At 36.9% G+C, this 12,447-nt stretch overlaps 1 protein-coding gene across 2 annotated transcripts in view; it reads left to right on the top strand.

Moving 5' to 3' along the window:
• LOC126707346 (transcription initiation factor TFIID subunit 1) overlaps nucleotides 1-12,447 on the top strand; it is a 44,521-nt gene that overhangs the window by 15,849 nt on the left and 16,225 nt on the right. Inside the window, exons 8-14 of one of the 2 annotated variants that reach the window (XM_050406953.1) lie at nucleotides 1,562-1,730; nucleotides 2,528-3,629; nucleotides 5,867-6,069; nucleotides 6,236-6,473; nucleotides 6,853-7,189; nucleotides 8,045-8,254; nucleotides 8,437-8,529. In XM_050406953.1, coding sequence (XP_050262910.1) covers nucleotides 1,562-1,730; nucleotides 2,528-3,629; nucleotides 5,867-6,069; nucleotides 6,236-6,473; nucleotides 6,853-7,189; nucleotides 8,045-8,254; nucleotides 8,437-8,529 — 2,352 coding nt within the window. Of the gene's footprint in view, nucleotides 1-1,558; nucleotides 1,731-2,527; nucleotides 3,630-5,866; nucleotides 6,070-6,235; nucleotides 6,474-6,852; nucleotides 7,190-8,044; nucleotides 8,255-8,436; nucleotides 8,530-12,447 lie in introns of both variants that reach the window. The other variant, XM_050406952.1, reaches the window with a different exon arrangement.

Raw genomic sequence — 12,447 nt, 5'->3', positions numbered from 1 at the left:
ATTTTATTTTCTTTCTAGTAAGTAAATAGTTTGTAAATATTAACTAAAAAAATGAAAGTCACTGGGCATTCCCCAATATACATTGCAAATGGAATCAGCATCAATGAGATTGAGTGTATAGAATGGTTGACGTGCTCATGAGTTTACTTTGTGTGACATTTATGAAGTTGATTCTAGGTATATACTTCATGGCTGAGCCAAGGAATAATAAATGGTTTTGTCTCTGTATTCGTGCTTGCCCATGTCTTGCGAGAGGCAATTGGTGTACTGTTTAAATAAATCTTTCCATGTTTCGGGTAATTTTATTTTTCTTTAATGAATTTAATGTAGGGCCAAGTATGGATTGGGATATTTGAAAACGAGGATTATAAGGCCTGAGTTTCGAAGCACCAGTATGGATATGTTATTGAAAAGAGAATACTTCATTAAAAGAAAGGCATGAAGTAGCTTGAATTACAAAAAATACAAAAATTTGTACAAAAAGATAGAGACTTAATAAACATTGGAATGGAATCTCTATTCATGATCCCCAAAGCACAAGACTAGTCAAACAAAGTGCCAACAAAATAAGCTGGAAGCTGGTCCCTTGTACTCTCCATATCTCCAAACATATGCTTATTTTGCTCTCGTCAAATAATCCACATCAAGCAAACGAAACCATATTCCAAATATTCAACAAGTGTTTTACAAAAGATCTTTCACACTCTAGTAAGACTCAAGAAATACCAAATGATCTAAATACAAGACACCACAATTGATAAGCTTCCTTATAGTGTATTAGAAGGTGATCCACCCCCACTACACCGGCACATGCAAAACTCCCCATTTTTCTCGAACCTCCATCGCACCCAATCTCCACCCGTAGTCGAAGGAATATGAGAGTCTAGAAGATGAAGAAAGGCAGCCACCAAATCCACCTCCAAATCATTAAAATCCCGAGAGAACCATGCATCCCAACTTCACCTCTCTCCCTCGACCTACCTGACCATCAAGGATTCCATGGAAGCTTCCTGATCTGTGGAGTTCTCATACAAAGCAGGAAAGCCTCTTTTCAAGGATTGGTCACCACACCAACAATCTTGCCAAAAACGAACTCGGTTTGACATACCGACCTCATTAAATACACACAACGCAATGAATTTTATGCTCTTTTACTCTTTTTTCCCTAAATTTTTTTGGATGTACTTTTGGCATTATATATGCTACTTTTGTACATGTAATTTTTGATTGGTAAGTTACACATGCAATTACTGGGTCTTGAATTCTTGACCTGACCTTCTGTCTCATTCATATAGGGGAAGTGCCATTTAAGCTAAAACTAATTGTCATGTAGTGTATATGTAATATTATGGACTTAGTTATGATCATCATTTTCAGCGTATTAATTATTATCTTAATCACCATATGCTTTCAATGGCAACCATAGAAAAAAGTAACATATCATTTGCACTACTCTCTGAATTGTCTACATTGCTGGTCAGTATATTCTATTTTACTCTTTAATAAATATGTTGATGTTTACTTTTTGTTTTTATTTTTTAAAATTCATGAGTTCCAGCAGGAAGTACCTCAAAGTCAGGAAGAGTCATTGGATGGGAAAGGCTCTACACCACTGCCTGTTTTGTGTATTGAGGATGGGATGGTAATCTTACGATTCTCTGAAATTTTTGGTATTCACGAGCCCTTGAAGAAGGGGGAGAAAAGAGACCGTAGGTTCTCCATTCCCAAAGGTATTTGGACGTATAATATGATATCTTCCTCCAGTTTTTTAAAAATAAGGAAATAATTATTGAAAAAGTACAAACGAGGCACAACCCATTTATACGAGATGGACACCAGAGATAAACAAAAAGTAACAGTTAAACTAGAAAGATCAATAAGCTCAAATAAAATTGAAAAAGAATAATATGTGGTGGAAGCTATTCCATCATATAATGATCTCAAGAGCGAAAACTTCATTTCCAAAACCGAATTCTCACACCCTTTGAAACTTCAGGTGGTGTTTCCCTCCAAATACACCTCATGAGACAGAGGAATTGCAAGCCAAAAATGTACATTATGATTTTGTCTAAATTGTCGTTTCCAACAAGCCAACAAATCAACCACTCTTCTAGGCATGACCTATTGAACCCTAAAAAGACACAAAATCATAGCCCACAAGTCTCTAGCAACATCACAACTAAGAAGCAAGTGATTCATATATTCTCCACTTTTCTTACACATGCAATACCAATCCACATCTATTATTCAACACTTCTGCTAATTGTCTATCTGATTTATTCGTCCATACTTAGTGTTTCAAACCAGCATAATCCATTGATTTTGTCTAGAAATAGCATGATGGGAATTTTATTTGGAACTTGTTCATTTTTGCAAATTTGTATCACTGCTCTTCATAAAAAAATTGAGTAGGTTAACCTCACTACTTTGTCAGAGTTGAAATTTTGACTGTAAAGAAAAACTGTTCTTTTATTTGCTAGCCTGGTTCTAGTTTAATTTTCTATTCCCCTCTGTTTCATTCTTTCAGATGGGTATAAATCTTTGGACATGTCTGATATTGTTGAAGAGGATGAGGAGGAATTTTTAAAGGATGCTGGTCAAGGTTATTCATTTATGAAGCAGGCACATTCAATTGAACTTGAAGGCTCAGTTTTTGATGATGACAAACCAGAGGTCACAACATATGGTGTTCTGCAAGAGGCTACCTCATTGCCTTCAGAAGATGATGGGCAAAGAAAGGACTCCTGTCTCAGTGCAGAACCAATGAAAGATGGGGTAATAGGAAATTTTTCTGTTGGATTGCAGGCACCACGATGTCCTGGGTTTTATCCTCTTGATCAGCAAGACTGGGAAAAGGGAATTCTTTGGGACAATTCTCCTGTAGCGAGTGAAAATTCTGTTGAAAGTTGTGAAATTTCTGGACCTGACTTGGACACTTCAGTTGTTAGTGAAGCAGAACTCGAGACAGGGCGACAAAATCCTGGGTCAGAGCCCCAAACAGAACCAGATGAGAATGATCATAATAGTTTTCTTCGCCGCTATCCTGATTTGCTGGAGCCCTTTGGCTCAAGAAACTCTTCCCCTCCATTCTCATTAAGACAATATCATCCGCAACTTTTGAGGTTAGAATCCTGCTTAGAAGTGGATATTTCTGATCATGGAGATGGTGGAAAGGAGAATGCTAGTGAGGATTTTCACCAAAGTGATGGTTTAAAGCATTATAACAAACTCACATCACAATATAAAGACTTGCTGGAAGGGTCTTGGTTTGACAAAATAATATGGGAGACAAATAGGCCCATTGAAAAGCCAAAGTTAATCCTTGATCTTCAAGATGAGCAAATGCTTTTTGAAATTTTGGATAGCAAGGATGCTAAACATCTTGGGCTTCATGCAAGGGCTATGATTATAACTCGTTCCATGAAGTCAAGGACTGGGGAGTCTTTTGAGCAACCTGGTCATGGAGGCCAAGCTGGTTGGCGATCTGTTGCTAATGACAAACACTATTCAAACAGAAAATCTTCTCAGAAAATTAAATCAAATTCCGAAAAACGTACAGTTCATGGTGTCAAAGTTTTTCATTCACAACCTGCACTTATGCTGCAGACAATGAAGCTAAAGTTGAGCAAGTAAGTTATAGCTATTATTTCCATCTTGTTGTGTGCTTTTTGGTTTGAGAAGTAAATAAGAAACTTTATTAAAGAAAACTACACCTCCAATACACAAGAAGCCTACTGGGGATGCAGAAAGGTTACAAATTGCAATAGTCTAAAAAGTCTAAAAAATGGGAACTTAAGTGTCCTGGGGTTTTAGTCATCCATTCAAACAAGGACTACAGAACAAGCAATTTAGCTCCATTGTCGATCGCTCCAAACCTTCAAAAGCGTGGCTGTTCTATTCTCACCAAATGGCTCACATAAGACACAAAGGGATGGCCTTCCAACTTTTGCTGCCCCTAAATTTCCAAACCGCCCTATCCAACACACCAACAAATCCACCACACACCGGGGCATATCCCAATATTCTCCAAGTAAGCACAGAACCAAAGACCATTACTCTCTAGTCTCTAGTATACTCGCACTGCAGCAAAATATGATCAACACTCTCTCCACTCTGCTTGCACAGGAAGCACCAATCAACCACAACAATCCCATGCCTTTGAAGATTATCTAGAGTAAGAGTTTGCCCCAGACTGCAGTCCAAGCAAAAGAAGCAGCTTTGACCTTCCAAATAGACTTCCAAGGGAAAATACTGCCCCCATTAGAGAGCTGCCTATAAAAAGAGTTGACGTGAAATAACTTACTGTTCTTATAAAAAAAATAAAAAAATAAAAAATAACTTACTGTTTGTTGGATCCAGCAGATACGTTCTTCAAATTCTAGTCTGATCTTGACAGAATAATTAAGATTCATAAACTAGACTCGGGGAATGGTCATTCATGGATAATGGGGTAAGAATTTAATGGAAAGTTTGGGGTTTGTTGATGGATAATGGGGTAAGAATTTAATGGAAAGTTTGGGGTTTGTTGAGCTTGGGCCCATCATAAAACAAAAAGTAGGCAGTAGATGGTGATGATGTGCCTCAACAAACCTGGGATGCATCCCAGTTATGATGGCCCAACACAACTTTTACGCCCCATTTTTTCCTGTGGAAGCGACTTGTTCTCCTTTGTTTGGTTACAACTCAGAAAATTATTCCAAAAAAAATTTCCACTATTTTGCTTGCATGGAAACATTAATATATCATGTAATTCAATATAAATTTTTTTTGTTGATAAATAACGGAATTGTATTAAATAATTCAATATAATTTTATAATCAACAAGTTTCATTCACAAAATGAATATAGTGTAGAGCAAGTAGAAAATAAATGAAAATCCAATTCAAAAAATCCAAATCCAAACCAACCCAAATCGTCAAATTTAACCAATATTTAAAAACAATATTCCAATCAAACTGCAGTCACCAAACTAAACTCAAATAGCGTTGTTGAACCTGAAACGAAGTGAGTGCAAGGACCACAGAATTTGGAACTTGTATGGGAAGAATTCTCACTCAATGGGCTAATCCCTTAGGCTGTTTCTTTTTTTGGGCATGCCAGGGAAAATGAGAGTGGATTGAGTGTGGAAGAGCATGGTGTAAGAGTGTTGCGTATGCACTGGGCCTAGCGCAGCAAGGTCAGAGAGTGTGGATTTGGAACCAAATCTGTTGGTGATGAAATTATTGGAGTAGATTTTCCTCAATGGCGATGTGGTGGTTTGTGTTGATCATATGATTGATATGCCATTGTTTCTGTGTGTGTGTGTGTGTGTGTGAGAGAGAGAGAGAGAGAGAGAGATACTGTTGAGACTTGAGGGTTTTTTTTTTTTCCCTGTCTCGCAGGGAAGGTAACTTGTGTAATGTGGTAAATGTTTTACACTTCTTAGAAGTATAAAACATTTTAATATTTTATGCCACTTTTGGGTTATTTTCCATTGACTGTAGAAAAGGTTTCCTTTGAGTAGGATTTTATTCTGCACAAACAGAGGAAAATGTTATATGTTAGAATAAATATAACTTTATGCTTTAATGAGCCAAACTGCCCAAAGCCCAGGAGCTTTTTTTGTTATTGGCGGCAGAATGTGACATGCCCCTTCACGTATGTTGTCATTGTCATAGTCGTGATGATAATACTTAATCATGATTACTTTCCTGCAGTTTGTTATGATTGTGTATATATTGGGTATTCCTGGTTTACCTAAAGGTTTTTTTTTTGTACTTGCATGTGATCCACAATGGTATTTTTCATGTAGACTTACAGTTAATTCTACTATATTCTGCTCTATATCTTCCACTCATCCTTTGGAGTCTTACCTTTTGTTTTGCAGCAAAGAACTAGCCAATTTTCATCGGCCAAAAGCTTTGTGGTATCCCCATGACAATGCGGTGGCTGTCAAAGAACAAGGGAAGTTGCCTACCCAAGGGCCCATGAAACTTATTGTGAAAAGCTTGGGTGGTAAAGGAAGCAAAATTCAAGTGGATCCTGAGGAAACCATCTCTTCTGTCAAAGTAAAAGCTTCTAAAAAGCTAGGTTGTCATTTCTCATATGGAGTGGTTATGCACTCTATTTATTTAGTTCATTAATTGCTTGTGCTTACTGTCTTTATAATTTTACTATTTCATGTCTTAGGACGTCATCTCCTATATCTAAATCTTTTCTGAAGACAGAGCGCTTACATGGCACTTTTTTTTGGTAGACTTCAAGCTGCCCGAAGTGGTAAAGTTATTTTACTTAGGGAAGGAACTTGAAGACCATGGATCTCTTGCTTCCCAAAATGTTCAACCAAACTCCTTGCTTCATCTTGTTCGTTCAAAAATACACTTGTCACCAAGGGCACAAAAGATGCCTGGAGAGAAAAAGTCTCTGCGTCCCCCTGGGGCATTCAAGAAGAAATCTGAACTTTCAGTGAAAGATGGTCATGTCTTCCTAATGGAGTAAGTGAGTTAAAAGTTTTGTTTCACAGCTTTAATTTAGGTCACCTTATCTCCTAAACACTACCATATGAGGAGGGCTTTCTGGGTTGTTGTGTGTTATCTTTTATTCTTTTAGTGTTCTTCATACTTTCTTGCGAATCTTCTTAGTTTGTGAGTCATAGGAGAAACATAAATTGGGTGACAACTGTTTCCTATTCTGCTATTGGCAGCAATTAATTTTTGGATTTCACTGGTATACATTTCATAATCTTAGCACAAAGAACCTCTATTGTGTGCATGTTGTTGTTGCTTAGTTTTTCTTTTGATGCCAAGATTACTTTCATTTTTTAAGTTCAGTATTATGGCAATTCCCACATAATAAGTCTTAATTCCTCTTTAGGTATTGTGAGGAAAGACCATTGCTGTTGGGCAATGCTGGGATGGGTGCAAGACTTTGCACTTATTATCAAAAATCTGCCCCAGATGATCAAACTGGCTCCCAGTTGCGAAATGGAAACAGCAGCTTGGGGCAAGTCATTGTTCTGGACCCTGCTGATAAATCCCCTTATCTTGGAGATATAAAACCAGGATGCAGTCAGTCATCTCTTGAAACAAACATGTATAGAGCACCCGTATTTCCCCATAAGGTGCCCTTGACTGACTATCTCTTGGTTCGTTCGGCAAAGGGAAAACTTTCCATTAGACGCATTGACAGGGTTAATGTTGTTGGACAACAGGTTTGCCGTAGTAGTAGTCTTCCTGGATATGTCCTTTATGTTATACTTTTTCTCTATTTCTCTTAATATCTGTTGATAATGTTGTTTTACCCTTTGCTGGTGCTTGAAGTGATTATTTCTACTAATGATACTGGTCGTGTCACTTCTGGCTCCTAGCTAGTTCCTACGGAAATCATTATTACCAGCTGGACTTACCTATGCATGACATAAAGAAAATAATATTAACAAATTCTTAACAGTAAATATTATTTTGTTAAGGAAATTGTAAGTGATGTGCAAAAGAAAAAATGATATGCAAACCAGGGAAATATCCTGAAATGAGATGTGAATGAAAAACAGAGAGAGATGGAGAAGTGAGAACAGAAGTATTGAGAGAGAGAGAGAGTAGCTAAACAAATGGAAGAGGAATATCTTAGATTCTTAGATATACTTGGCGCAATTTGGAAATTTTTTGGGTATATGGATGATCATGGTTTTTTTATTTTCTTTAATCCTTTGTGTGAAATTTAGTTATGGGTTGACATGACCTCATTTTTCCCAAGCCCTTCCAAAAAAAAAAAAAAATTGTTTCTCAATGTGGGGCAGGGTGGGTTGGGGATTTTATATCACTGATGGATGGTGGGACTGTTTTTGTTGCACCTGGGTGTGGAGCAGGGGCAGGGCCTGGAGAGGGGGAGTGGAATATACCCCTGAACTTGTCCTGTTGGAAATTCATGGTCAGGATAAACTGTTGTTAGTTGATGTTTTGTTTGAACTATGACTGCACACCACTTTCATTTTATTGGAGGTTTATTTGTGTCAAGGAAAGCTTTTGTGGTGTGGCGCCAATCTGGTTTGGTTGATTTTTCTTTGCAGGAGCCTCTCATGGAGGTGATATCTCCTGGATCAAAGGCCCTTCAGACTTATATGACAAACAGGCTATTGGTGTACATGGCGCGTGAGTTCCGAGCTTTCGAAAAGCGTCATTTGCTCCCTTGCATTCGTGCAGATGAGTTGCCTGGACAGTTTCCTTACCTCTCTGAAGCCATTATTAGGAAGAAATTAAAGGAGCATGCTAATTTGCAGGTCATCATGCATTTTATAGATTTGTTATTTAAGTCTTTAATAGGCTCTGACACTAACATCTTTGTGCTGCTTTGGTATTAGATAAATTGTAGTGCTCTGGTTTTTTGGCTTATGTTCTCAATGATAGTTCTATTGTATTCTATACTCACCTAAATGCTTCAAATGCATATGCACCATTCCAGAAGAGGCCAAATGGTCAGTGGATTTGGGTTAAGAAGCGCAATTTCCGCATTTGGTCAGAGGATGAGTTGAGAGAGAAAGTGAAACCTGAAGATGTGAGTTATTTGTTATCTCATTTGCCTTCTTTTCTTTGTTAATGAACTAAAACCTTTCTGATTATTGGAATCTTGTTTGTTATCTCTATGAAAACTTCGCAAGAATTGATTGAAGAGGTTTTTTAGAACTATGTGAAAAGATAATCTCAGACCTTGCATGATATTGAAAAATATTCCTTGTTGGTGGATATTTGATGTTATGACTGGTGAGTTTTTGTAGTTTAACATCAATACTGAAACATAAATGACAGGGATATGCCAATCAAAGTTGTTTGAGTCCCAAAAAATAAAAAGTTCATGTTGCTAGAGTTCAATTATTTGTTGCTTTTGTAATAGTAGTAGTAAATGCTTTTTTTCTTAGATGAGCTGACCTCACCATCTTCCCAAGATGGTGAGCTCTTCTTATTCATGTTGACAGTAGCTCTAGCATCCATGCATCATTTACAGTCCTCGATAGCCCTCTGCCATTATTAACTCAAATCTTATCTTCCACATATTTTATTGATCCAGACAGTATTGGAGTTCATATGTTAAATTCAGTCCTTCCTAAATTGCCAATCTTTCAGCTACAGTTATTGGTTTGACCTTCCAATTTATTATAGAGAGAAGAGGTTGCTAGTTAAGGAAAAGGGAATCCTATCTTTCTTTGTATTGCCACTTATTCATCTTAAGATTCTCATTTCAACTACAATCATTTTATGAACACATTGCTTCTTAACAACTCAACATTCAATACCATGGTGCATGGTCTTATAGCATTTTTATTAAAAATTTTCCCTTTGACTTAATAGGTATTCTACAATCACACAATTTTTCTGATGTGCTTTCTACTTCATCCACTATCCTCATATTTTATGATTCACATCCTCTTCAATCTCTCTATCTTTATAAACTATATTTATAAAATATTAATCGAAGATATCAAATCCTCTTGCTCTTTGGAACCTCTTGACCATCAAGTCTTATGGCCCTATCAATGTTTTTTTTTTTTTTTTTGTGTGTGTGGATAAATAACAATCTTTATTGATAAAAAAGATCCCAAGTAAACAGGCAGTGTACACATGACCAAAAACATTCTCATTGCAAAGGGAGAGATGGTTGGCATCTCTCAACAGGGATAGAAACAGTCTTCGAAGTTACATATTACCTACACACAGTGGATCTTTTGACCCAATTTTTTGATGACCCCACGGAGAGTGTCATTTTTTGTTTGGACGGTGACGTGGGGGAAGGTACCTACTTTTGATAATCTTAGGAGAAGAGGCTATACTCTAGTGGATTGGTGTTGCTTGTGCCGATGTTGTGGATCGCCTTTTGCTTCATTGCAAGGGAGCCCATCAGTTGTAGAGCTTTTTTTTTTTTTTTTTTTTTTGGGATCTTTTGGAGTCTCCTAGGTCTTACTAGAGAGAGTGATTGATCTTGTGTTTGGGTGGAGGAACTGGATGGGAAAACATTTGTCATATATTTGATATTTGGTTTCATTATATTTGATGTGGATTATTTTATGGGAGCGTAATAGGCGTACATTTGAGGATATGGAGAGTATAGGGGATTAGCTCCTAGCTTCATTTGTAGGAATTTTGTTTAATTGGTCTTGTGCTTTGGGATTTACAACTGGAGTTTCCATTCCAGTGTTTATAGAGTCTATCTTTTTTTACATAATTCTTTTGTAATTTTTGTAATTTTTTTTATGTACTTTTTTCCCCTTTTGCATGAAGTAGTATTCTTTCGGTAAAATTATTCTAAAAAAAAAAAAAAAAAAAAAAAATCATCTCAATGTATAAGAATCAAGCATATCCATTAAGAACATAGAGAGAGACCCAAAAGCTAACAACCAGATGGAATATGAGTTAATTAATGTCACTTGACCACCCTTAGATGGGTACCTCGCCTCTCTTTGAATAAAGGAAGAACCAGGGTTGGCAAATGGGAAAGAGTGCTGTTAATTAATGTCACTTGACCACCCTTAGATGGGTACATTCTCTTCCATTTTGCCAATCTCCTCTCCATCATCTCAAGAATTGGGTTTAGGTTGTCTTCTCTTTGAATTTTGCACCCAATGGAAGACACAAGTATTTCATCGGTAACCTCGCCTCTTTACAACCCAAAATATTCACCAACTCTTCTAAATTAGGAACATCCCCACTGGGACCAACTCTGACTTACCTAAGTTCACATTCAAACCAAAACTAACCTCAAACCATTTCAACACATGACATAGGTGAACAATCTGATCAAAATTGGCATCGCACAATATTGTGTCATCTGCAAAGAGAAGATGTGACACAATCAATGGATTGTGTTGAGAGGTGCCTAGTGAGAATCCTAAAATACAACCTCCATTGACACAATCAATCATTCAGCTTATGGCCTCCATAACAATAACAAAAAGCATCGGTGACAATGGATACCCTTGCCTTAAGCACCTTGAGCTTTCGAAAAAACCACTTGGGCTGCTATTAATGAAAATAGAACTAACAGTGGAAACACAATAGAAAATCCACCTCCTCCATCTTTTGGAAATCCCACCTCTCCCAAGCACATAAAGAAGGAAATCCCATTTAACATGAGCGCATACTTTTTTTACTCATCAAAAAAGTGATCATTTGCTTTTTCCACATTTAATTGCACAGTGCCCCTAGCTTTCCAAAATTTGATATGCTATCCAGACACTCATTCGTAATAAGGAAAAGGTCTCAAATTTGTTTTCCCATGACAAAGGCATTCTGGGACTCAAAAATAATTTCATGCAACACTACCCAAAGTCTATTAGCCAAAACTTTGGCAATGATTTTATATAACTCACCCACTAAGCTGATAGGTCGAAAATCTCTCACATCCACATTTGGTTTTTTGGGATTAGAGCAATGAATGTCGCATTTAGGCTTTTCTCAAACTTACCTTGAATATAAAAATTCTGAAATACTAGCATTAAATCATATTTGTGAATACTTCAACAAATTTGAAAGAAAGACATAGGAGAACTGTACGGCCCGGGGGATTGCCGCTATTAAAATTTTTAGTCATGCCAAGAACTTCATCTTCCTTTAAGGGTCTATATAGCCAACCAGCATTCTCCTCTGAAATCCTTGAAAACTCTAGTCCATTCAACCAAGGTCTTCATACGCCATCCTCAGTGTAATGAGGTTTATAAAGCTGAGTAATACAAACACTGATGGAAGCTGAATCTGTAGTTAACTCTGCATCCACCACAAGATTGGTAATAGACTTTTGCCTCCGACTCTCCTCCAAAAGTGTAGTCTTTTCAAGCTCATCCACTAAAAATATATCATCCACGAAAAAGCTTGCACCCAAAGGACTTCATCTTGAATCAATTTAGTGAGCTCATCCATCTCTAGTGCAAGGAGATTGGGCTTAATGTTGAACCTTGATGCAAACCTATAGTGATAGGAAACTCACTTTTGATGCCTTCACTTATTTTTACACTAGTTAAAACTCCATGATATATATATCTTTAATTAACTTAGTATACTTTATATGAACTCCTTTCTTCTCTAAAACCCACCCCATAACCTCTCTAGAGACATTATCACAAGCTTTTTCTTGGTCAATAAAAACCATATGGAGATTTTTATGGTCTTCTCTATATTTCCCAATTTGACGTCTAAGTAAGAAATAGCTTCAATGGTAGATTGCTATGACATAAAACCAAATTTATTTTTCAATATTGTTGTTTTGTGTTCTATGTTCAATCACTCTCTCCTGCAGTTTCATATTCTGCTTTGAAAATTCATATTCTTCATATTCGCTTTTCTCTAGTGTGACTCACACGCTTAATTTCATGGTAATTTGTAGTGTTTTTAATATCCCTATTGTTCTTGTAAATAGGTATTAGAGGACTTCTCCACTCACTAGGCATTTTGTTAACTCTTAAGATCTTACTGAATAGATTTGTCT

This window comes from Quercus robur, chromosome 11, assembly GCF_932294415.1.
Source record: "Quercus robur chromosome 11, dhQueRobu3.1, whole genome shotgun sequence".
Classification (NCBI taxonomy): Eukaryota; Viridiplantae; Streptophyta; class Magnoliopsida; order Fagales; family Fagaceae; genus Quercus; species Quercus robur.
The sequence above is the reverse complement of the archived record's forward strand: the minus strand, read 5'-3'. Positions and strand labels throughout refer to the sequence as shown.